Genomic DNA, 26019 nt, shown 5'->3' on the forward strand with positions numbered 1-26019 from the left:
CGCGCCATCCGATTGAGCGACGGATTTCTGTAGAATCCAATGGAGTTCCCTCGAAATGTTAAGAAGACTATCTACAACTCCCCCTTTTTTTTGTGGCTCCCCTTTGCTACTACTGCGATTTCCCCCCACGATTTTCGAAGAATTTTGTTTGTATTTACTTTGTTTAACTGGATCAGATATTTTTGGAAGGGGTTAAGAGTCAGTTATTGACCCTTGGCTTTAGCTATTTCGATACTGATATCTCTGCCCCAATCTGCCAATAACTCAGCTGTAAATAACATCGAAAACACGGTCAAATTAAGACTGGAGTAAATAAATAAATTACTTTTGATGTGGTGAATTCAGGTTTAAAGCCGATCCTGAGTCACCAGCTGTTCTCCAACAATTCTTTGATTTTTCTTATAAGGGCTTTCCATAACCCTTTCTTCTCTTACCGATTTTGTACACATTATTTATGCAGATCAGGGTCCAACCGTTTTTTTTAATGAATTTCTTTTTCCTAACCCAACGCGAGTTTTTATTTTTACACTTTTTCCTGACCCTTGGAGTTCAGTGATTGACAAACTGTCTTCAATCGGCTTGACTCGCTTTGACTTCCACCGCCTCCTTCGGCTTTAGCTTGGCCTAATCAAATTGCTCTTGACGCGGCCACGCCCCCCATTCCAAACTCGCCGCCCGCCGCCCTTTTTTGGTTTGCCGCAAGTGTAACATCAACTAAATTAATGTAAATTGAATGACACGCAATGGGGCCGCAAAAGCTCTCCAGAGGAGGAGAAAGGGCGGCCACTTCCTTTCCCCTTTCATCCTGCTAAAAAATACTCCATATGGCAGGAAGGGATATATATATGTATGTATATAGGATAATATATATATTCCTATAGGTAAGCGGCTGAAGCAAATTAATTTATTTTGCCGCCTCATCTCGTTCGCTCCTTCTCTTTTCCTCTCTAGTTGTTATTGTTAGCAGGCCTCTCTTTCGCCCCAAAAGAGGAAGACACTTCCTGCTGGAGCTATCTATCTCTTTCTGTTCTTCCCATGCGTGCGTATCCATCTAAGGTGCACTGTAAAAAATATTTTAAAAATTTACCAATCATTTTATTAGATCATTTTTGAACCCAGTTTTTAATGCCCCATTTTTGTAAAGGCTTTTCTGATCAGCATTGAAAATTAAACAAAATGTAATATGTTATCAATGAATCTGAAATTGATATTCTGTTCTTAATATTTTTATTTTATTTTTTCTGTATTGTTGTTTTACTGTTATAATTTTTGGAGGCACTTCGAACGTTCGTCGCAGGGAGCGTTTCCTGTATTTGCCTTTAGGAGGTGATTTCGTGCGTGCTCGCATGCATGGCTCCCTTTGGATCCCCGTTACCTACCTTCTTCCTCCCCCTCCCCCCAGCCCCCGCTGTACCGCCAGCCGCCTATCGCGTTCTGACTTTGGAATATGCTAATGAGCGTTTAATTTGCTGTCGCTGCCGGCGTCACCGTCGGCGTCGACGTCTGGGTGAAATAAACCGAAAACGCTTCAAATTCACTTTCAACTTGAGGCGTCCGCTGGCGCTGCCTGCGACCTTTAGTAGCTACTAAATTAGAATTTAATTTGAATATTGTCTTTGGCTTCGTCAACTCCGCCCAGCGCTATTGAAATTGCCGCATAATTGTTATTAATGCTGTATCTCAATATGCCTCCAGTATCTACATACATACTTGTAACCTTAGCTTCGGCTTTTGTTCAAAGATACATTTTCAACAACGCGTAGATTCTTTCTTTAATATCTCTGCTTTCATTTTAAAAATATACAGAAACAACGAATTGATTGAAAAAACACGTGACCATTTTGCAGTCTCTGTCCAGTTCCGTTGAAACTACATATAAAACATTTCCTGTAACGTTTTTTCACAATTAAGCCGAGATCAATCAATATCAAATACTGAATTCAATTGCAGCTCGTTTGTCGGTTTTTTTCTGTCTTTCTGCCCATTCAAAGTCAAGTTAGTTGCGCTTTTTCATGTTTTTGCAATTTGTTTTATCTGTGTTCGATCTTGTGTCGTGTTTATGACAAACTTCCAATGTCAATGTCGGGGGCGTCGCTTAAAATACTGTTTTTTCCGTTCTTGAGTCGCGCTTTTTGACGTGGGAGTCACTCGAACGACTTGCATTTTTACCTCTGCCGCTTTTTGTCCATTTCAATAATACTACTTTGTTTTTAATTAATTCTTTACAATGCTGGAGCTGTATATAAAAATTTAATCAGAAACGAAACAGACAAAACGCACGAAAATCCCAAACGAAATGCAATTTGTCAACGCTGCATAGTTAAATAATAAAAAAATTCGAAAAGACACCGCGGCAAAGTCATTAATTTTGGTTTAGTGGTTTTTATATTTATTTCTGTGAAGCTGGTGCCACGAACAGTGTGTGCCGAAAGTGCAATACCGTTATGATTATTTTTTGTAAAAACACATTGACCTGATTGGGATTAAACGAAACGATAAATATTAAATGTATCTTTAATCCAAAACATTTTAATTTCTTTGAAGAGTCATTTGTCAAGGTTTATATAAATACATCACACAAAAAAACCAGTCGTGCTTAATCTTCTAACAATAAATGTGAAAATTAATTTCGACTCCTAGGAATTTCACATGATACTATAATCAAGCCTCGATATTTGCTTTTTTGCAACACACTTATTTCTCTGGCGACATTCGAGACTCGGACTGCAGTTGCGAAACGCACTGTGTATCCAAAGTATCTACCAAATTGTTTAAACATCTGGACATGACATATGTTGCGCCTTACAACAATGCCATTCAATTCAATTTGCATGTCGCCCACGTTTTTCTTCTTTATTTATTTATATTTTTTTTTTGGTTCCGAGATGTGGGAAAAGCATAAGATATTTTTGTAAGCGCCTTAGGCGAACCGACTTCGATGACGACTGCAAATTAATCTTATTAACCGAAAAAAGCGAATCGCCGAACAAAAGAAGAAAAATTTCGCTTTCGTTCGGTGAGTTTTGTATTTTATTTGAATGTTGAATGTTTTTGACTTCTTTTTCGCGTTTTCCCCATTGATTTCTACGCATCTTTCGTGGGCGTAGATTTAAAACTGAAGTGGAAACTGCGGGGGCGGAATTGCCGTAATTGGCAGGTTGTTTGGGGGAAGGATAATTGAGTGTCTCACCTTTGACTAGACCTTGCATTTTAAATACCAATTTACCTTTTTTGCGGGAAACTAATTAAGAATCTCTCTCTTTTCTCTGTCTCATTGCAGGTGAGTCAAGGCCGCGACGGGAAGTTGCCTTCAACTCGATGGCCATTTACACTGTTTGGTAAATACGGAGTGTTGGGGGGTTTTAGAAAAATATTATTATTTTTCAGCTAATGTAAACATAACATAAAATTTAACGGCTCAATTTGTTTAGCCTGTAATTAATTTTATCGTTGCTCTTTTGGATTTTTTGACTTTCCCCCTTTTTTATCTGGTGACGCCGCCAGATGGCGCCAGACAGCTAATCCGACCGGGTTGAGTAAACACTAGGGTTATCTTAATTAAGCCAAACTGCAACGTGTGTCAACAGTGGTCGCCCCTTTCTCTTTATTTTTCTTCCACTTTTCACTTGTTGCAGCCAAGCCAGTGAGATGTCGACGACTACAGAGGATTTTGCCTAAAACGAACCTGTTAAATAAGTTCTTTAGCTGAATTTTTACCATAGTACTGTTTGAAGTACATCGCCAATATTATAGGGCATTCTTTTGTATAAACAAATTCCCACTTAGTGAACTTGACCTGTAACTGTGGCTGTTACGCACCTGCTTTTATTCTCTGTTTATTCTTTTTTCAACCCAATCCCACAAAACGTTTTGGCCCAACGCATTAGCCACGTTTCGTTGTCGTTTGGCTCGTTTAAACGTTTGCGCATTTGAAAACTGATATTTCCCCCGAACTCGCCTGACCTCCACCCATTCGTAACCCCTTCGTAATCCCACCTTCGGTGACACACATTAAAAAGACCTTCTTCGTGGCCGCCCCTTACATTTGGTCTTCTTTACACGCATTTGCATTTGCATGGATAAGTTTTAGTTAACTACCCAAAGTCATGTGTGTTGGTTTTCGAACGAGCAGAGAAGGGGTTTCGGATTCGCTTTGGGTTTGGGTTCGCTTTTATAGAATAGAACACACCCAAAAAAAAAAATAACAACATACGCGCTTTTTTTCGTTTTTCCTTTACAACATTGAGACAACATTGTCATGGTCTATTTGGCTTTTGGGTTTTGTTTTTTCGTTTTTGTCGTACAACCTGGTATTCCGAACACTGGAAATAAATATTTAAAAAGCATTGGACTTATAATTTGGAATAATTAAATGCGGTCTTAAAGAACATTATATTGAAATGGTTGATAATCCGCTTCAGAAATTTATTTCTTACAATTATGTTTTAAAAGACTACGTATTTTATTGGAGTTAAATTGTTTCATTTTTCCGAGTATTTGATTAAGCTCGTGACCTAAGTTCCAGCTTGTCTCGGGTCGCCATGGAATCTGCTCACCTTCTCCCCAAAAACTTTGGGTATTTCTCCAGCTCCGACCAAACATTGTTCCATGTGTGCCATTCTCATTAATTTCAGATGTTTCACTCGCTCAACGTTTGTCATTTCGTTGGTGTTCCAAGAACATTCCTACCGTATTTAATTTTTTGTTTTGTGGGTGCGTTTGGGCCAATGTTTTAATTGTTTGCCGCGAGCCACGCACTCGGGGAAAACCAACGGGAACTGGAGGGAAATTCAATTACGAGCCACGCCTGAAAAGCGGGAAACAGCGTCAGAGGGGACCCAACTAAGCCAGGTCTTATAGGGTTCCCGAAACACAAAAACCCAAAAAAAGAACCAGGCTCGACTTTCCTTGGCTAATTTGCCGAATAGAATCGAGAGAAGAAAACGCCCGACAGCAATTTCCCGGGCCAAATTTACCTTTTCTGCCAACCCTCCGCGAAAAGCTTAAAGGATTTTCCTTCGCTTTTTGCCTAGACTTTTTCTCTGTTTGTAATAATTTTTTGTTATTTAATGGCGGGTTAGGGAGAGATGCTGTAACAATTTTCTAAAATTACAAGCCCAGTTCTCCGCGGAGCACACAATTCTATATTAGGTATAATTTAAAATTATTTTACATTTTTCAGCCTCGGGGAAACTCGGTCGGCCGCTTTTTACCCATTTTTTGGTTGGCTTGTTGCCGCTTCGGAGGTCTTGTAAGTCAACCCAGTGGAAATTAGTTTGAGTTAAATCGCTGAGAAATTGACTTATAATGAGACTAATTAGCCCAAAGGGTTCGCCACCCAAAATCGCTGGCGATGGCAGATTATTGAGGTGGTTTCACATAGAGATAATGGTTGTCGAACGCCACTATCGAAGGGAAACCTTTTCGAAAAATATTTGTGGAGTAGGTCAAATTGGTTCCCTGTGTTAGTATAGGTATTTATTTGAAATCCATGAAATGTTTATTAAATTCTAGGTTTTATTGTCTTTAAAAGCCTTGTTTTAACTCTTTAAAATCTTTTTGATTCTAAGAAGGACACGTGAATGGTTGAAACGTCCCAAGACTGGCTTATCCTGTCGCAATCCCTTACACTGATTGACTCCATTGTACTTTCACCCTGGAGCCATGACCTTGGCCCGTCGCTCCTTTCGTCCTGTTTTTCGGGTCCTGATCCCAAACTCAAATATTTATCCCATTTACATGGCTAAGCAGCAGTTGGGCACGAGAACCTCAGACCTCAGACCACTGGCAACTGACACTGACAGACATTGACTATATCATCCTCATCCTGGCCAGAAAACCAGAAAACCCCAAACCAAAATGCTGAGGCGGCTCAATCTAATTAGTTGTTTCTCTGTTGCTATTTTTGGACCACGCAAATTAAGTTTGTTTTGTCTTAAAGCAGTTGGTAGTTTACCAAATGAAGGCGAACTCGGTCGAGGCGAGCTTAACTTGGGCTCATGTTTAATAAATAATTAGAGTTCATTCAGATATAAGAGGTATTAACTAGTATGGTTAAAAAAGTTAGGAAATTTATTTATAAATATTCGGAAAAAGAATTGGGAAATTTATTTTAAATATTGGGTTAATCATTAAAATTTTAAAAGTATACGAACAGCTTTTATCGACTCTCAAAATCCCTTTCTTATAAAGCCATAAATAAATGTTAACCAGCTACTAGAAATCTGTTATTCTATTTATTATGCCTGACGCTACAGTTAGACTAACTGCCCTTGTTAATGGAAATGAGTTCACCTTTTTCCCCGTGTAAATATTATGGTAATTTGCATATGTTTATTATTATTTCTTTACCTCCTGGAGTGAAATAGTTTTTGTGGACATGATTTCTCGGCTTTTGGCTCACACACCTATTTTCCGAACCTACGCGTTCATTAATTGTAAATTATGTCATGATCTTGCCGAGTGTTTTGGACTGTAGTTTTATGTAAGCGAATACCAAGGAGGTGGAGGAGGAGTAGGAGCAATCGTCGGATCATCTGATGTGGGAAATGTCGCATTTGCATATTTCATGATGCCGGCTAATGAAGCCATTCCCCCACCATTGCCAATGACCTGGCTTAAAGTCCAGGCCAAAAGCCAAGTTAAAACAGTTTGTCTGCTTATTTAGCGCATCGCTTCAACAAGTTTTGGTTGCAAGAAGTAGGAAAATTATGCTAATTATCTAGGGGCTGTGTAAAACCCGTTGGAGTTGTGAACTCTTCGGCAAAGCGTTTACCAATTCAATTAGCTACACTGATTGTGGAGAATGTGGTTTACACTGAGCGAAAAGCTGACTACAAAAAATGTTTATGCACTGCAGGTAAAACCAATTTTCAATAAAACTGATGGAAAATAAATATTCCAGTGCTTTTCACACCCGCTATTATTATTGATACGAGATCGTGCCGTCGAATTTGCTATTTATTTGCTATTCCCCATTTGTTTATTGATGTTGAAAACCGACTCTTCCAATCGATTTGCGATCAATGCCAATTGCACTATTATTGATCAATCGGCTCACGCACCTGCAGCATCAGTGATTGTTAATCGATAAACGATTTGTTGCATTGTTGACTCGACATATTTGGTGAAATGGCCAGGAAAACCAAGGTAGTCACCCATTCCCATTCCCCTTCTCCATTCCCCAATCCCCAATCCCCATTCCTCCCCCGAAAAGCGTCTCCCAAGTGGCGGCAACTTTCAAAGTCAACAACCAGATTGAAATGAGAAAAGTAAACGGTTGCTGCAACTTGTTGTCGAGTCAACTGACGAATGTTAAGTAATTGCATTGAATTGTTGAATTTCTGAATGGTTGTTTGCTCAGCCAGCGCCGGATAATCGTCCGACTTCAGCGAGAAACATCTGCTCCGATATATATGTGGGTATATATGCGTGTGCACTGCATGACAACTGCAAAAAGAGTTAAAATAAAAATATAGTAGAGGAATGCTCTGTTATAAAAGAACTAAAGTTCTTTCAACTGTGCAGACTTAAAAACAACCTGTTGAATTACACGTGCTTATTATTTTATTTAACTGTTCTGTTTTCATTAATAGTTTAAATGTATAAGAAATAAAAATGTAGGTATTGATTTTCATAGATTGCATTTAGGGAATCACGCTATCTGCTATACTCATAATTCATGCCCTCAAAACGCACTGTATCTCATAGATACTTAGATACTGACATTTTGAATTATCGCTTCTTTTGTTGCTCTTCTGCTATTGGTTTCACTTGGCTTCGCTTCGTTTTATTTTTGTTTATTAGTGGCGCCACTCGGCTATTTGTTTATGTTTTTATCGCCAAGCGAAATTCTTTTTACAAAATCGACCACCACCCACTGTTACATTTTCCTCGATTATTTTTCGGGGATTGCACAATATAGTCTATCTATCTTTTTTTTCGTTCAAGGTTGTGTGTAACATTTTTCATTTGTTTACATAGCTTTCTGAGCTTATGTATGTATATATATATTTATTTTATTGCATTCGTCCACATGCTGGCAGCTAAACCGCCAGAGTTTTCCCCTTAAAATCTCTCGAGAGACTTGACGTTGACAGCAGTTGCTGATGGAGGTGGTTAAGGTGGTTCAGGTGGGTTCAGGTGGCTTTTAGGTGGCTTTTAGGTGGCTCGGGTGGCACACAGTTGTCTTCTGCACGAGCCATAAAGGTTAAGTGGCCCACTAATGTGGCAATTTCTTCATTGTTGCCTCTATTTTCCTCGCTGCTATTTTTTTGTTTTTTTTTTTTTTGGCAGCCCCCACACGCAGTATTATTATTATTATTTTTTTAGTGTTTGCAGAGTCGATAGGCAAGCGATAGGCAGCGAATTAAGGTCAAGTTTGTCGCCTGTGCGTGCCATCATCGTAATCATCATCATCGCCGTCGTCGTCGCCTTCTTCATTTTCTTCGTCTTGGTCGTAATCGTAATCGTCATCGGCGGTGCGTGTTGCAATCTTTTGATTGCCACCGCCACATGTCGCCAGACAGAGAGAGATGGCGAATCAATCATAAAATTTCTGGTTTATTGTTCCCGTTCTTACCGTCAGCAGCTTCCACGCAAAGTCATTAAACTGTAAGATAGGATTAGCGGTGTTAAATTAATTCAAAACAACCTGAAAGATCCTATGCTATTCAAACTACCATTTGCCAAGAAAGTTACAACCGTGACTTTAAAGATTTTTGCAAGCTAACATTAAAGGAGTTAAGTAGCTTTGAAAATGATGTTATCACTTTTAAAATGTTCACTAATGCCAAATGATTTATGAATTAAAATTGTATAACCAAATGTCCAACATACTCTGCTCTGCGTCAGAATCCCTTCACTGGGTATCATCTGGGCACAAATTAACGACAAAAGTTCGGCAAATGTGTCGCAGTCGCTCAAAAGCCATTAATGAATATTAGCAATACTTTGTATTCGTTTACTTTTTTTCACTCGATTTTTGTTGGGTCTTACTCGGCATCTTTTAATAGATTTGAAACGAGTTTGCTCCATTCGCCGCTCACTTAACCTGTTGCCGAAATGAAAAAATAAATAATAAACAAATGGGAAAAAAATAAAACAATATTTATGGTATTAGTTCTTACCCAGTTTTTTGGTCCCCTTTGAACGCTTTAAGCGATTTCTGATTGGGGTTTGTCATTCTCCCCCCTCGGATTTCTGAAAGCCCCCGTTCTGCCGGAAATGTGAGAACGATTTAGCTAATTAAAAGAAACGAGGTAGCCGCAAGCTATAGATGCTGATCACATCGATCGATCGGGCGGTGATCGAAATGAAATTAGAGGAAGTCGCCAAAGAGCATTATGATTTATATGTGTTTACATTAGAAAAATTAAATCACAAAGCAAAACAAGGTTTTTTTTATCGCTCGGAGATATTTTCGTATTTCGTAAGCACTATGAAATTACATTTATAACTACGAGTTTAAATTTAGTTTAAAGTGTAGGTTTTAAGAAAAGGCTAACGCACTTTATTCGAGGAAATTGAAATCGGAATCATAACAGAGAAATGGATATGGAAATGAATTGAGTCTAACTCGATGTTAAACTTAAACTTGGAGATGCAAAGCGTGAAACTCAATACGATGTTATGTTGTGGGTGCCACTTTCCACCGATGAAACTATGCACGAGCTGCCACGTCGAGGAAATCAGCGAGTAAGCAAATCAAACCGAGTAAACAAAGAGGAGTAAAGGGCATTGGCAGGCCAAGTAAAAATTGCAGAAAAACAAAAAACAAAAAACAAAACCAAAAACAAAACCAAAAACACATGAAATTAGATGGCTAAAAGACGACGGCAGACTGCGTGTCTCAAATCGGATCGGATCGGATTGGTTGAGATTGGTTCGGAGGAACCACCCAAGTAACCGCATCGGAAAAGCGCTGGAAAGCGGGAAAAAACAAAACAGGGGGAAAACGGGAAAGCGCTGGGAATGGAAATGCATTTCGATGATGCCTTTTACGATCCGTTTGTTGTCTGCGCCTCTGCCCTCTGTCATTGTTATATAATAACAGGGAAGTCACCGCCGCCCTCACGCACTGCAAAAATACAGAAAAAAGTGTAGATGAATATTGGGAAAAGGAAAAAACCGAACCAAACCAAACCAAACCGAAGCAGATCAAAGTCCCAACTTCCGATGCGTTTCGATTTACACACATGAAGGTTCAAGTTGTACATAAATCAAATGGAAGTTATTCAACGCGGCAAAAACAAAATATTTGGGAAAAAATTAAATTAAAACTGTACTCATAATCTTTATTAATTTTCTTTATAACGGAAAGCACGATTAACATATTTAATGTTTACTGTAAAGAAAATAAGCTTTTACCTTAGATGCATTTTTCAGAAGATATTTTGAAAGAATTTACTGATCTGTGTCGTTTTTTTGGCTTATCCATCTGAGCTTTGTCATTTCTGCTTTTTTGGCTGCTGTGAAAGTGTGCCTTAGAAGCGAGTCAACGATTTGAGTGCATTTAGGCCGCCCTTTTTGTTTGGCCTTTAACAGGTGGCCCAGTGGCGTGGGGCTAAAGGGGTTAGAGGGGGGGCAGACGGACACCTGTGAGATACGACGACTTTCACTTTGAACTGCAGCGCATTCTTGGCCACTGGCCATCCGCAAATTGACAACAACCACGGCCAATAAAGCACTCGACTTTCAGCTGCCACTCGTTGCACTGGAAATAAAAGATATATAAATATAGATGGAACTTAATAAGTAACTACCCCTACCTTGCAAAAACTACAATCTTCTTATTTCCAAATCTACTTTTTTTAATCCTTTATGTTTTAAGTTCAATAGTAAATATTGCTTGAATTTACTCAGGAAATCAAATCTCAGGAAAAAGTCACTGAAATTTTTTTCAGTGCGCTGCATTCCTCGCAACGTTTATGATCAATTATTACTCTGTCTTATTATTTTATTAAAGCCATATTGGCTTTTGTAGTTTTTTCCCTGGCTCATCATCTCTCAGCTGCCACATAAATTATGTTGTTGGCCATAATTATAGCGCCACAAAAAAAAAAAATCAGTTGTTTTTGGAGTTTTCTTGCCCGCATTTTTTTTGGTTTTAAATAAAAATGTCCACAAATTGCTGCGACGACAGCTGACAACGAACGGACAATTTATGCAAATTGCAATTGCCAATTGGGAACGACACCAAAAGCTCAAAAACTCATCTGCCACTGCATTTACGCCACTTTGTCGGCAAAAGCAAAACAGCATAAACAAAATATGTAAAAAGAAAAAGGAGAAAAACAAAAGACCGCCGCCAACAATAACCAGAAAGGAAAACTCGTTCAGCTGATAAGAGAGCCAATGAAAGTGAAACCATGTCACAGATTGAACAGTTGTTGTGGCGTTGCTGTTTGCTGTGTGTAAATATCATAAATAAATAAGCTAAAAAAAAAAAAAAAAAAACCAAACCCACATACAGACCAAATGCAGCTCCGATAAAACGAATAGGAACCAACAGAAATAACAGCCATAAAAGCCATAAAAACAACACCCAGTGGAATGGAAATGGAAATGGAAATGGAGATCGAAACGCCAGTGGTGTGGCGATGAAAATGATGAAAACGAAGGAAAACCCTCGTTTCGCAATTGTTGCACTTCCTCCTCCCGCAAATTAAACAAAACGATTGCCGCTCTTTATCTTCTTCAACTTCTTCGCTTTGAATGCAAACAGTTTACAAAACGTTTTAACGTTTTGGCGATAAGACATCTAAGATATCTCCACCTGCGGCGTGGTGTTGACGGAAATATCATCGCGATAAGGCCGTTATTGAAAGTGAAGCGCAGAGCTCGTAATTATTTATGGCTTTCCGAATTCAGCTTACTTTTAATAAGTATTTTATAGATTTTTAATTAGGGAGAAAAACGAATCTAGTGTTGGGCAATAAAGATTGTAAAAGTGGGTCTCCAGTTTCTATGTTTATTTAACAGGAATATATACAGAAAATATTTACTTCTAATCCGTAAACTTTCCTATTTATTATCCGATTTAAAAGTGGCCTACCTCTATGAATTTGTTATTAATTATCATTAATTAGTTTATTTTTTATTTTTGGGTCGATTTGTTGTCACTTTTTATGATTTCCCGATATGACAAGCGCAGAGAATAAAAACATTTGCAGTTTGCTGAAATTTGCTATTTTTTTCGGCCCTTTAACGCATCCACTGTGCCTTTTTTGCTGGGCCTGCCTGCACTGGGATGTTAATTCAATGGAACAGCCATCCTGCCGCTGGAAATTTAATTTCCGAGTGAAAAAGCCTTTCAAATTCCTCCCTGCAAATCCAAAGTTTTATCCCCCGTTCGAGTTACCCCCACTGACATTGGCCAATGTAATTAAGTCGGAGCTCTAAGGGCAATCGCTTGTGCTGATGCTCCACTAGCTCCTGGTTTTCCCTTTTTTTTTTCTGTTTTATAATTTTGTATTCTATCTTTTTTTTGTGTTTTTGTGTCTGGGGTGTGGGCCACTTGAAGTCGCCAGCATTGTTTTCAGCTCAGCGCCCGCTAAAAATAGTCAAAGGCATGTGCCCTCCATCTGCATCTGCATTTGCGGTTGCATCGAAAAAAGACCAGCAGCTCTGGCAAAAGCAAAGGCATCTCTCCGGCAGCGGCGAAAAATAACACACAGGGAAAATTGTCAACCGAAGGGAAGCACTTATGAGATACTCACTATTCCTATAGGTTGGAGAGAAAGAATCGAAAAATAGCAGATTATTTTTTAAGTGTCTAAAACAATACACAAGCAAAGATAAAGAGAACACTTTCAATTTGAAAACTTGCATTTTAAGGAAGTAAATAAATTTATATTTTTCATTTTAAAAATCTATCCAATATTTGTAAGAAAACAGTAAAAACAAAAGATTTACGAGTTAATTTTAGACACATTTTAAATTAAATTATATTAATGTGTGCCCAATATACCCCCGACTTTTTAGATCAATTTAATGGGTAGGCGAAAAAAAGACATCGCACAATGACGCGACGAGTTTCCTTTTTCAAAGCGGACTGCAAGGAAATGCCTTAAAATAGGCAACAAAAGGTGGAGCGACAGAGAAGGCGCGACCGTGAGTGTGAGTGAGAGGGATAGACGGAGAGCGAACGGCAGCCAGAATTTTCTTCTGGTTTTTCCGCATATCTTTTTTCCTGTTTGGACATTGGTAGGCATCCCAGAGCGTCATCGTCAAGTGCACGGCCCTGCGTCAAGTTGCCAAAGCAATTGAGTTGAGTTGACTCGAGTTGACTTTGCCCGAGGGGCTAGAAAATGGCGGAAAAGGGGCGTGAGGGGGTTCGGCGAGGTATAACCTACTTGAATGGCACCAGACCCCTTATCGAAGCCCAGGCAGACCCTCACCCAGACCCAGACACATCAGCAGACCCTCGTCTATAGCCTGACCCATACCTATTTCCATTAGACCTCCACCAAGAAATCCATTGCAAGAAAATTCGAATTTTCTGTGTTAATAGCAATGTATTAACAAAATCCATTTTAACTGTTTCCGGAAAATCTTCAATCAATTTTATTTTTTTATTTTTGTATAACATAATAAAAATAATTTAAGATCGAGAGAAAAAAAGTGAAAGTAACAAACCATCTACTGATTTCTTTTTCATTTTCACGTTTATAATCAAAATAGATTTTAATAATCATGCAATGAAGAATTAAATTAAGATTTTTAAATTCAAGTAACGCCTTTTCCATTAACTGCGAAGAAGTCAGAGAATTCTTTTTCAAGTGTACGCCCGATGCAGTTGCGGAAAAGGTGGAATGGCAACAAAATTACAAGCCACGCGTTGTGTTTAATTTGGATCTGGCGTCTTTCGCAGGGTGTACGAGTATATCCAATCAGAGCAGCAACTAAATAATTCATGTGGGACAATGAATATCTGTACCGCCGACTGGCCGACTATCTGACTAACTGACAAACTGACTGACTGACTAACTGACTGATTGCCATTTCCACCTGTCTAACGAGCAACGTCTAACGGGGCACATACTCGTATGTGGAGAACTGGGAAACTAGTTCACAACTCGGTGGCCCATTGTTAATCACATGGCACTGCAGCAATGGATGTGGATGCCAAAAGGGTTGCCGGGGGTAAGGGGAAATCTCAAAGTCAGAAAATGGAAAAAACTTTTGACGGGCGTTCGCAAGGTCATTATACGGGACAATTTGCAATCGAATTTCTTTCACTAAACTGTTTTAAATATTAACGAAGCTGTGTGCTAAAAGTCGTAAACGTTTGTGTTCTTCGCCTTTTGCCCGATTGCCAAGGCATTCTGTTTTGGATATTTACCCGGCTCGGAAATGCAGCAGCAACCAGGTTTTGAATTTTTTCCTGTGCAAAATAATTTCAAAAGAATATAAAAAAATTTTTTCAAATAAACTTCAAGTGTATTTTTAACACAAAGTTCGTAAAGCGAGAAGCAAAGTTTTATTTTGTTGATAAAAGCAAAGTTGTTTTGTGTGTTTCGTTTGAAGAAGAGCTCTCTAAAATAAATTCCGCGTGCTTCACTTTCCAAAGGGTTTTTCCTCCTTGAGGGAATGAAAAATAATTCCCAACGTTTCAGAACCTAAGACTTTTTCTTTTACCGCACCTGGTCATCAGCTTACTTTTGCAGCTTTTCATCAGCTTTTCACGGAAACTCTTGCCACACCACCCACTGCCATCTTGCCCCATTTTCTTCCCCTTTTTTTTTTTGTTTTTTATTCTCGAACTTCGCACATTAACACCTTTTGGAAAATCTCTGGCAAGTTTTCAGATTTGTTTCGTATTTTTATTGGTGAGAACTTAAAAAACTCTTTGCTGGAAAATAAATTTTCACACCAAATCACCGAGTAGCATTCTATTTCGATTGACTGTGTGCGAGTGAGTTGGATTTTGTTGAGTCAGTGCAAATTCTTGTCCGTCCAACAGACAGCTAACAATTTTCCACCGCGCGATGGCGATTGAGTCAACAGCATTTGGCCAAAATTGCCCCGACTACTTGGCATTTTAACCCAATTTTCGAGCAATTTTAATTGCCAACGTACAGACAGTTGCTCGGCTAACAGTTTTCAATTTTATTAATGAAGTCGTAAAGTTGCCAAAGTTTATCACTCGGCTGCGATTTTGTGCAGCTGTTCGCCAGGCAGCCGATAAAACCAAAGACTCCCTCCTTTTTCGACCAGGTTTTTTCCGATCTTTTCTGTTATTTTTTTTTGTTTTTTTCTGTTGTCTGCCTGCCTAATTTTGATGTCATTAATTTGGACCATCTCCATTTCCATTTCCAGTCCACGGTGTGCAGTTTCTTTTGGCCCGGGTATTTTTTTTATATTGACTCCAACACGCAATCCTCCGAAGAATGGGGAAAACGGGGGATAGAAAGTGAGGCGGAACTATAGATCGATCGGATTCGGTTTCTCCTCATCAGCATGGTTTTGGCCAAGAATCGAGCTTGATTAAGGCAGCCGCAGATTGTTTATCTGTCCTCAAAACCAGTAAAAATTCTACCTTTCATTTAAAAATGCATATTTGAATATAGGAAATATATTTAATCGTTGAAGCTTGACAAAAAAGCTGTTTCAATTACATAAAGTCTGTACCATTTTGTTTTGTAATTTTGCCCAGTGCACCTGTAGAATTTTCCGGCTTAATCCAGTACTTCTTCAGCACTTCCGCCTGCCCCGCCCCCTTATTGCCACCTGCTTCCGCTCATGAATATGCAGGATTAGCTCATTATCATCCGTCCGATGTTTGGATTGGAGGCTGGTTGCCGTTAGAAGCCCACTTCTGCGTGTGTGATTTACATTATAATAATTAGTTTATGACAAAGGCACGAGCTGCCTTGACTTTCCGCACCGAGTTTTTCCTCGGTTTTCCCGGCCTTTGCTTTCCACTCAGCTCCTTCTCCCTTTCCGCCTCGTTTTCATTTCGTCTTGGTCCTGGGCATCAAAATTGCAAATAGAAAGCAATTTCCACACTTATTATGGCCACGTGTAACCGAAGGTAGGAGGGTTGGGGAATTTGCGAAGGGGTTTCTTTTTTTTTTTTGTGCCATATATCCGTGTGTGAGATTCCCTTGCCTTGTCTTCTGCGATTTTGGGTTTTTCCCATTTTGGCAGTGCGCGTAATGAGCTTCCGCAAGCTTCCACTTTTACTTTAACACCGAGAAAAATATACATACTTAGTAATGAAGATTTAACAGAAGTTTATTTGCATTCGCTTCATAATAGCAACTGGTCACATCGGGCGCAATGTTACCTTGCAATTTTGTGGAAGACCTGTAGAATCCAACCTATAATTTCATACTGCATTTTTGATTTTCATAGAATCCAGTGATTTGCTTATTTATGGACCAATTCCGAATAGATATTTTTTGTGTAACCCCAACTTGCGTCGCCCCTCTTTAAACTCCTTTGGCCACCAGTATTCCCCTGCAGCTGGCTTAGAAAACTTGCTAACTTTGCTGAATTTCTGCACCGGGTGCCAAGCAGAAAGAGATGGTTTGAGCTGAGGGAGGGAAGCGGGGTTAGCAGAATGGGAGGAAATTAGAGAGGAAGGTAGAAGGGGAAGGGGGTGGGGTTGGGGTTGGGGTTGGGGAAAAACGAGAAGGGGGGCGTTGGCTGCCCGCTGCTCAATTTCAGACACACACACGAAATTACTTTGCAACTCGTGGCAGAGAGTCGCACGAAGCCTTGTGGCCTCATTAGAGCCCCTCTGGAGAAATGGAGAATCGGAGAAACGCGGAGGGGCGGGAGAAAGGGCGTAACAGCAGGTGACTAGTTTCCAGCTACTTAACCATTCTGGCCTGCATTCTGCGCTGGACTGAAATATTTATGAAGCATCTTTGGGGGCAGAAGGGCACATCAAATGCAGCGCAAAGTGAGTCTAGAGTTTTTAGTTGCGTCGGTAATACCCTTGATAAGGGGCTTTCCATTTTGGCTCAAACTCTGCCAAGAACTTTTGGGCCACAAAGTTTCCACAGTTTCTCGCAGCAATTCATTTGAAATATATGTTGAACTAGATGAAGTTTTATTGCAAATAATCATAAGCCGTGCAGGTCAAATGCAAGTGAAATAAAATAGGAAATTTCCACTTTATAATTTTTATTAATTAAATCAACCTTGGTTGGTTAACAAACTTTAGTTAGTTAAACTCTCTGAAAGTTTGAAATAATTTATTAAATGAGCAAACTTTGTTCCGGCGAATATTAAGATTGAGGTGAAAAAGTTATAATATAGCGAATTTCCTTTGGCGGCAATGAAGATATACTTAATTGGATAAACTTAAAAACTGAAGTGGTTACTCTACCCGAAGTTTGACTTGCTTAATATGAATTCAAACAGGGATTAAAACATTGGTTACTTTTTCACTTTACTTTTACGAAAAAATAAGCCGGGTGGCTACTTTTGATTGATTCGTTTTGGCCAAAACAGGTCAGGGTATGCGAAGACTTTGAACCTTTGAGACCGTAGTTGCACACAGTCTCTGTGGTTTGTCATTTCAATTAGCAATGGACCCGGCTCCGCCTGACTTTGTTTCTATGACTGTTTGCGGTCTGTTTCTGTTTCTGTTGCTGTTTTTGTTTCTGTTTTTGTTTCTGTTGCTGTTTCAGTTGCTAATTGTGTCTGTAGTGGTTCCCTGTGGGCGTGAAATGAGTTGGCAAAACAATAAAGAACAAACAGATATGGCGACGTGTGGATGTGTGTAATTTGTATAATTTAAGTGAGCATTAGCATTAGCATTTGCAGAGATTTCTTTGTTGCTGCGAGTCTGCGGCTGTGCGCGTATTCTGCATTGGCATTAATGAGTGGCTCATTAATCACCCGCGGCAATTGGTTGGTACCGCCGAATGGAATGGACTGAATGAATAAGTGAGCGAATGAATATCTCGCTAACTGACTGACTGACTGACTGACTGACTGACTGTCTGATGGACCGAAGGCAATAATAGTTGTGCCAAACTATGGTAAACAAAACGAAACACGCCGACAAATATTGCATGGCAGAATCGCGATTTTTTCGGGAGACTCCCCCGCGGGCTCACATGGCGTATGATTAATTTTTCACAATCATTTCCCATTATGCAAAAAAAACAAAAGTCGCGGAGGTGGCTTAGATGCACCCAAAGGGGACTCTTTTTATTTGTTGTCTTCCCTCTGCTATTTGCGTGCCGTTCGCAGGAGTTCGTTTTTCGGTTTCCGTTAACTGTTGCACATTGCCGTGATGATAATTAATGAGCCAGCGGTGCGTATACGTGATGTCGTAACGGGCCAAACAAAATCGAAATCCGAATAGCATGTTGATAAATTACATAAACCGCGACTATGGAGATTTCGATGCTTGTGCGTAGGGGTGGCGAAGTCAGGATGAAAAAACTATTGGAATTTGGGAAATCCCTCAACGGAAAAGTGTGTCACTGAACCAACTAAAATTAATTGGTTAATAAAGTAGCAAGGACGCGAATTACAAGCTACTTGTTTTCTTTATTATTTTTCATATTTATTTAGTTTATTGTATTTTATTTTGCGTGTATTTTTGTATTCATACTTCCTACATTTCTGCCTCATCACTTAATCCCCTCTTTCAAACTTATTTAAGATTAATTAATAAACTCTCCCTCGGTCGCATTTGCGTGCTTACAGATTATATTAAACCAAGTGTACCAAAAAAAAAAAAAAAAATAAAGAAGAACAAAAAAGACAAAATATGTTTGCCAACAATCAACTTAAACGCTGTCTTGCTGCCACGCCCCCCCGCCCACCATTTTTCACTGCTCTTTTCAATATGTGAAAAGCGAGTCGAGTTTCCACCCGCCCCCCAAAAAGTTACACAAACTCAATTTTGTAAAAGCAAAATTCGTCTCCCTTTTTTGGGCCGTATATATAATGTAATTTTGAAGATGTTTTCACATTTTGCACAAAATATTTATACAATTTTCCCATTCCCTGTTTCATGTACATATTTTGGTTTTTCTTTTTCCACACATTTGAAAGGGGATTAAAAGGGGCGTTTTGGGGGGGGCGGGCTACGCGATGGACTGAGCTGAATTTGCAATTATCACAGCTAACTGAACCCGACTTGTCACCACATCCACATCCACATCCCCATCCCCATCCCCATCCCCACTCCTCCGCCGTCCAATTGGATGATTAATGGTCGTGAACATGACATCGAGTTTGTCTCGAATCTGTTTTGTTTCTGCGGCCGTGGCTATGTTTCTCCATCTGAATCGCAATCGGAATCGAAATCGCCATCCTAATGTTTGTTTAGTGTTCAGCTCATAAGTGCACCGTAAGAAAATAGGTCTCTAAAATATAAGAGAATTAATGGTTGCATTAATTTCATAAATGCAACTAAATGTGTGGGTTAAAATTTATAGGGATTTCTTTTTGACATTTCTAGTTCGAATTTTATTGAAAAGAATGCTATAACTTTTTGGCTTGTTGTTAAATGGCACTGCTAGTTTCTCGCAGTGCGTTCTTTGGGCCTGACAGTTGTCTTTCTAATGCCGTTCTGGTGGTTCTGACGCAGTGGTTGGTGTGGGTCTATTAAGTCTGAGTGCCCGAGTGGCGGAGTGGCGGAGTGGTGGAGTACGTGGCCCAGTGTGGGAGTTGCTGCTGGCTTTCCGGCCATGGCCACTTGGCAAGTAACCCACACGATGCCAGAATGAGTCTTGGCCAGAACTGGCGGCTTTCTGGCTTTGATGCCGCCATTCCATTCATCCTCCTCAACTCAATTCCCCCCCACGAAATCCAGTCCCCCACGAAATCCCAGTCAGTCCCACGCCGCTAAAAATTGGCGGTAATCTCGCGAACCGCGACATGACGGCCATGGCCAAATCCTGTTTGTGCTGCCGTTTCGGCCGACTTCATCTGCATATGGCCCACAATTGCTGGCAATTAACTCACTTGCCCAACGCCACATAATTGGTAATGCTTTTGTGTAAACGACGTCACCCAGGGGGAACTTCTAGATATTGAATGTTTGTGATTCTTTTGGAGGGGGGATACCCATGAAATGGGATTTTAATCAGCAAATAAATAGAAATGAAGTGATGTTTTACAATAATAAGGCATTGCGTAAGCAATAATATTTATTGAATTAGGTTTATGGTAATAATATTATTTATTGTGGAATAATATGTTGTATCTTGTATTTTATATACTTATGTATATTTTCGTTTTTTCCCTTTTCCAGATGAACACAAACTGAACTCCGGCTCATGGGAGGACACCTTGGACGAGCCGCACCACCACCACGCGCACCATTCGCACCACCTGCACCACTCGCACCACAGCCAGCGCCACCAGCAGCAGAGCTCCTTCCTTGGGGCGTCGCCATCGAGTGCGAGCATCACCACCGCCCAGCTGCACAGTGCGTTTAGCCGGCGGATTGCCGAGCAGCGGGAGCGAGATCAGCGGGATCAGCGAGATCAGCGGGACGCAGTGGGCTGCACCACAGCAGCCACAATTGCCGGCGGAAGCTTCAGCGCCAACGGTGGCCAGGCTGCCGTTGGTGTCGGCGTGGGCAGTAGCAGCAGCTGCGGAAGCAGCAGCGAACGGGACACCAAATCGCCGTGCCGCGACCGCGACCGCCATCGCGAGCGGGACAAGGATCCCGAGGAGCAGGAGGAGGAGCAGCTGGAGGAGCAACAGGTTCAGCCAGATCACCTGGAGCTGCAGGAGGAGGCGGAGGTTCTCACCGAGGAGGAGCATACCAGCAGCAGCGTGAGTTCGCTAAGTGCCGGCAACCAACGCAATTCGCAATTGCGTTCCACCTTTAACAAGGCCAAGCAGCATTTGTCCTTTGACAAATGGCGCACGGCCGCCACCGGAAGCGCAACAGGTTCCGCAACCGCATCCGCATCCGCATCCGGACCAGGATCATCGTCATCAGCAGCCACTGAGAACAATAACGCCGCCGCCGCCGCCAGCAACATGATTATGCGCAGGGCCAGTGCCTGCACGATGCCATCGAGTGGCGGAGGATCCGGTGGCTCCCAGCGGGAGGAGGCCACCACGCCGGGCGAATCGCCCGGGGGTCGCCTGTCCCGCTGGTTCTCCATCAGGCGCGGCTCCTCCCATCAGTACGATGTGGGGGGGACGCGATGGCCGCCACTCGACGGCCTCCAGCTTCGATACGCCCGATTCGGGGGCGGGGCCGGGTAACTCCCCCGCGGGAGGCGCGGGCAAAGGCAGCTCCGGAGCTGGTTCCGCCGGAGTGGGCCAAGGCGCAGCGCTGGACGCCGCCTCGCCGCAGAAGCTGGCCAACTTGGGAGCCAGCAAGATGATGCCCGGAGTGCCAGAGGTGAGGAACTCGTCAAAATTAACCTCTTTTTCCGCATTTTATTTACAATCAATTAAATATGGGTACTTTTGTTTTCAATTTCATTATTGTTAGCAATACTTTATTTAGTATTTAACATTTAACATATCTACCTTCTTTCAGTCGGAGGACGATGAGGCGAGCGCCAACCGCTTCGACATGGACCTGATGATGACGCCGGGCAGTCGTGCCAACGGGACCGCTCGTACCGCCCACAATCGGCTGATTGTGCCCATGTTGCCGCCCGCCCCCGCCGGACTGTCCCAGCAGCAGCTGAAGAGGCGCCACATCGTGGCAGCCATCGTGCACAGCGAGAACTCGTATGTGGCCACCCTGCAGCGACTAGTCAATGTGAGTGCCTGTTTAAGCTATATCCCCTTGATCGGTTACAAAATATAGCCCCATGGAAGCCCATTAAATATAGTAGTTTATTTAAAGAATTTAAGAATTTAAGATTAGAAACTGATCTTGGATATCGTTACTCATTTTTTCATTAGATTCATTTAAACTATACAATTAAGTCCACCGTTTGACTTAATGATTTAGAGAGTGCAACCGAAATTAGAAATCGAGTTATGTCAAGTTGTTAAAGTACTTTTGAGAACCTGTCGGACAAACAGGTGAGTTCATCATCGTCCATCTCCTCCGTCGATTTAATATCCGTTGGATGCTGTCCAACAAGCGGATAGCTTTCCGAATCCCCTTCGATTTCCATTCCCGGGTCAAAGGTGAGCTCGAAGGGAAAGTTCAACCGGGGCACCTCGAAATTGTGCATGTGATACTCCCAGTTGATTCCAGTTCCATCTCCAGGCGGTTCCACTGGCACCACCTGGCTGCACTGGGGATTTTGATCGAGCGCCGCTTGCGGCAGCTTGCAGGGATGTCCCTCGAGTTCGTGGTACAGATAGAAAGTGTGACCAGGCCCCGTTTCCTCCTTGTAGGCCTCATATTCGGTGATGGGTTGTGTGGCCGTATCACGCGTTAACTTGGTCTCATCCACCAATATGTTAATATCCACCGGCACGAGCATGTAAACTTCGCCCGTTTTCTCATCCCTTTGGATCTTGCCGAACTGCTCGGCATCCTGCTTGGAAACGTAGTTCATCGTGGTCACCCTATTCAAGTCCCAGCGGGCAATCGCCCCGATATCCACCCGCTCGAACCTATTCGAGTCCAGAGATCCCGAACTCACGCCCTCTGGGGAAATGTGAAACTTGTGCAACTGCGGCGGCGTCATCTGCACGAAACCCTCTGGATTGCCAACCTCCATGAAGACCTGCACATTGCTCATGGCCCTGGCAATGTCCTCGCCATTTCGCTGCTCCTTCAGCTTCTTCTGCTCCTCCTGCTCCTCCTGCTCCTCCTGCTCCTCCTGCTCCTCCTTCTCCTCCTCCTCGTCCTTTAGCAGCTGCTGAAGCTTTTGGATTTGCTCCTTCGTCAGGTTGAGATCTTTCAGGCTCATGGTCGTTAAATCTTTTCAAAAGTATTTGATATTTTAGTAGTCAAGTATATGTGTCTCAGTCCGTTTTTTGGTTGTGTATATGATTTTGTATCGCTTTCATAGGTGAAATTCGGGGAGGGAGTTACTAGATGTGCATAGATTTTAACCATTAATTTACCTCATTTACTTTTCATTTCATTATAAGAACCTCTTCAAAATGTAGCTTATGTATTGTATTATTACGTAAAATCAGCGCATGCCTTAGTGGTTAGTCAACCTTAGTTACCCCATTTAACCACCGACTAATGTTAATCTCATGTCAAATCATTTGATCTCTTTACATGCCATCCTCTTCCCATATGCCATAACTGCCGATTTCACCGTCATATAACAACCAACCAACCAACCAACCAACCAACTAACTAACTAATCACATTCACTTACTCGCCCACTAACCAGTACAACCACACACACCCAATTTGAGCCCCAAAAATCACAATTCACCCACAAGTAGTCACAAAATTAGAGAAACCAAGACATGTAATTACTCGTAATACAAAACCCCGATTAAAATCTAAGCCAAAACTGTGACTTATTGAAAATCCGGCGCAAAGAGCTTGGTAAACGAATAAATAAAAGGTGTTGCACCACGACTTAAATAGGGATTAAAAATTGAATACAAAAATTAGGATTATTTATTCAATTGAATCGAAGCCTTTTAAAATTCTCAGTACCTTATGCTTTTATAAAAATGTATTTAAATTAAAAAAGAAAGCACAGATTTATTAGGAACATTGGACCTTTAGCAAATACAGGCTGGTGTGACTCCTTAAAAATCCTTGTAAAATATTGAAGTACTGATCGGTGTGCCTCTCTTGTTCCGCAGGATTACAAGAAACCGCTGGAGGAGTGCAGTCCGCCGGTGCTGAATCCGCTGAAGATCGCCACCCTGTTCCATTGCCTGCCGGACATCCTGCACTCGCATAAGCTGTTCCGGATTTCGTTGGCGGAGTGCGTCCGGAATTGGGACCGCGACGAGAAGATCGGCGACTGCTTTGTGAGCGCCTTTGGGAAGCCGCAGCTGCTGGAGATCTACTCGGGCTTCATCAACAACTTCTCGGCCGCCATGGAGCTGGCCAAGATGGAGGAGAAGCGCAAGTCGGCGTTGGCCGACTTCTTCAAGGTCAAACAGATCAGCGCCCACGACCGCCTCTCGTTCTTCGGGCTGATGGTGAAGCCGGTGCAGCGCTTTCCCCAGTTTATCCTCTTCCTGCAGGACCTGCTCAAGTACACGCCGCAGGGCCACCACGACCGGATGTCCCTGCAGCTGGCCCTGTCGCAGCTGGAGCTCCTCGCGGAGCTGCTCAACGAGAGCAAGCGGGAGGCGGAGCAGTACCAGGCCTTCAAGGAGATGCTCGGCCACATCTCGGGCACCTTCAATGCCCGCTCCCTGAGCCTGAGCAGCGTCAGTGTGAGCGACTCCGCCGGCGGCCATCGGCCGAGGTACCTGCTCCGCGAGGACAACGTCACCCACATGGAGTTCAACCAGGCGGGATTCATTGTGAAGTGCAAGCAGCGCCGGCTGCTCCTGCTCAACGACAAGGTCATCTGCGTGTCGGTGGCTCCCAAGCAGTCGCACGACTTCGGGGCCACCGAGAAGCTCACCTTCAAGTGGATGTTCCCGGTGAACGACGTCGAGATCGTCGACAACAGCACCTCCGCGACGCTCTCGAGGATTCTCACAGCGGGTAAGGATGGCCACAAGGGCTGAAAATTAATGTTATATACCATACCTAATTTATTTATGTAGAGAAAAGTTCAATTGATACATAAGCACCATATAAATTGGCTTGAGTTGTAGGAGAAAGATTTAATATGTATTTATTTTCGTTTTGCGATTTCCTATTTATTCCCATTTACTTGTAAAAAAAAGTGTGAAAATAAGCTTCGTGTTAAGTTTGTAAAGAAAATGATAATATAATCCTATTTATTCCGAGTTATTACAACATTTTCTTAAGAACTCTCTTTAACCAATAAGCTTAAGAACTCAACTCAATGTTCTTTGGAATCCATAGAATTCCTGATAAAAGTTAAGTAAGCAATATAATAGTTTCCAAGTCAAAGATATTTATTTATTTCTATTATTGATAAACCCCTAAAATTTAACCTAAAAAAGTATTTTATATTAATAAAATATTTACTATTTATTTCGGTATAATTTATATCTACTTTATATATTGTTTATTCACACTACAATTTGTTTTGTTGACAGGTCTCAACCGCGGCGGCAGCCTGAAGTCGAATGGGAGCAGCGGCGCCAACGGGAGTCCCTATGCGAACAGCACTCTGCCGGGACACGGAGGCGGCGCCGGCGGGTTCCCCAGCTTCGGGGACCCGCACAGCTCGCCGGCGGCCCAGCTGACCAACGGGGCGGACAACCTGTGCAGCGAGATGAGCACGCTGATGTACGACTACGAGGTGATCTCGCGCATCCAGGACCTGGTGTGCAGCCTGAAGGGCAGCTACAAGGAGCTGAACGCGAACACCACGCGCAACGTGCTCAACCTGATCCAGGGATCGATCCAGCGGAAGGACGAGGAGATGGCCTGGGTGGACTCCTGCTGCCTGCAGCTGATCGGACGCCACAAGTCCGGCAAAGAGGAGACCTTCACATTCCAGACGCAGACGCCGGCGGTGAAGAAGGAGTGGATCACCGAGCTGCGCCTGGCCCAGCTGGCCCTCGATCCGAACAACTCGCCGGCCTGGGAGCGCGGCGGCTCGCATCCGCAGCCCGCCCACCACCTGCACCACCACCACCACCACCAGTACCCAGCGCAGCATCCGCACGGCGGAGCGGGCGATCCCCGCCAGACGCAGGAGCAGCTGCAGCTGCAGGAGGCCGTCCAGCAGAAGCAGTCGCGCAAGATGCCGCTCTTTGTCAAGGCGATGCCGGTCTACAAGTCACAGCATCAAACCGAGGTGGGTTTATAGGGTTTATCCTATCTAAAATGTAGTGAGCTTTTTACAATTGGTTTGTGTGGTAAACATATTGTAAACAATATGATTACCAAATACTAAATAATATTATAATCAAGTTGACACCACAGAAAAAGAGGCATATTTAACCAAATGTATAAAGGAAATAATACGTATCTAGAGGCTTCACATATATAATATATAAATAATACTATATATATACTATACTATATATTATTTTTAT

At 42.1% G+C, this 26019-nt stretch overlaps 2 protein-coding genes across 2 annotated transcripts in view; one reads left to right on the forward strand and one right to left on the reverse strand.

Annotated features, from left to right (window-relative positions):
• The window catches only part of LOC108097967, a 97403-nt gene that overhangs the window by 66771 nt on the left and 4613 nt on the right, over positions 1 to 26019 (forward strand). The window contains 5 exon segments of the mRNA XM_017200583.2: positions 20231 to 21129; positions 21131 to 21340; positions 21482 to 21709; positions 23686 to 24547; positions 25072 to 25778. Of these exon segments, the coding sequence (XP_017056072.2) occupies positions 20231 to 21129; positions 21131 to 21340; positions 21482 to 21709; positions 23686 to 24547; positions 25072 to 25778 (2906 nt within the window).
• Positions 21769 to 23568, reverse strand: LOC108097968. Its single transcript, XM_017200584.2, has one exon. It carries the CDS (start codon positions 22818 to 22820, stop codon positions 21945 to 21947), a length of 876 nt encoding a protein of 291 aa, XP_017056073.1. The 5' UTR covers positions 22821 to 23568; the 3' UTR covers positions 21769 to 21944.

Source organism: Drosophila ficusphila, unplaced genomic scaffold (assembly GCF_018152265.1).
Source record: "Drosophila ficusphila isolate 14025-0441.05 unplaced genomic scaffold, ASM1815226v1 contig_197, whole genome shotgun sequence".
NCBI classification, from domain to species: domain Eukaryota; kingdom Metazoa; phylum Arthropoda; class Insecta; order Diptera; family Drosophilidae; genus Drosophila; species Drosophila ficusphila.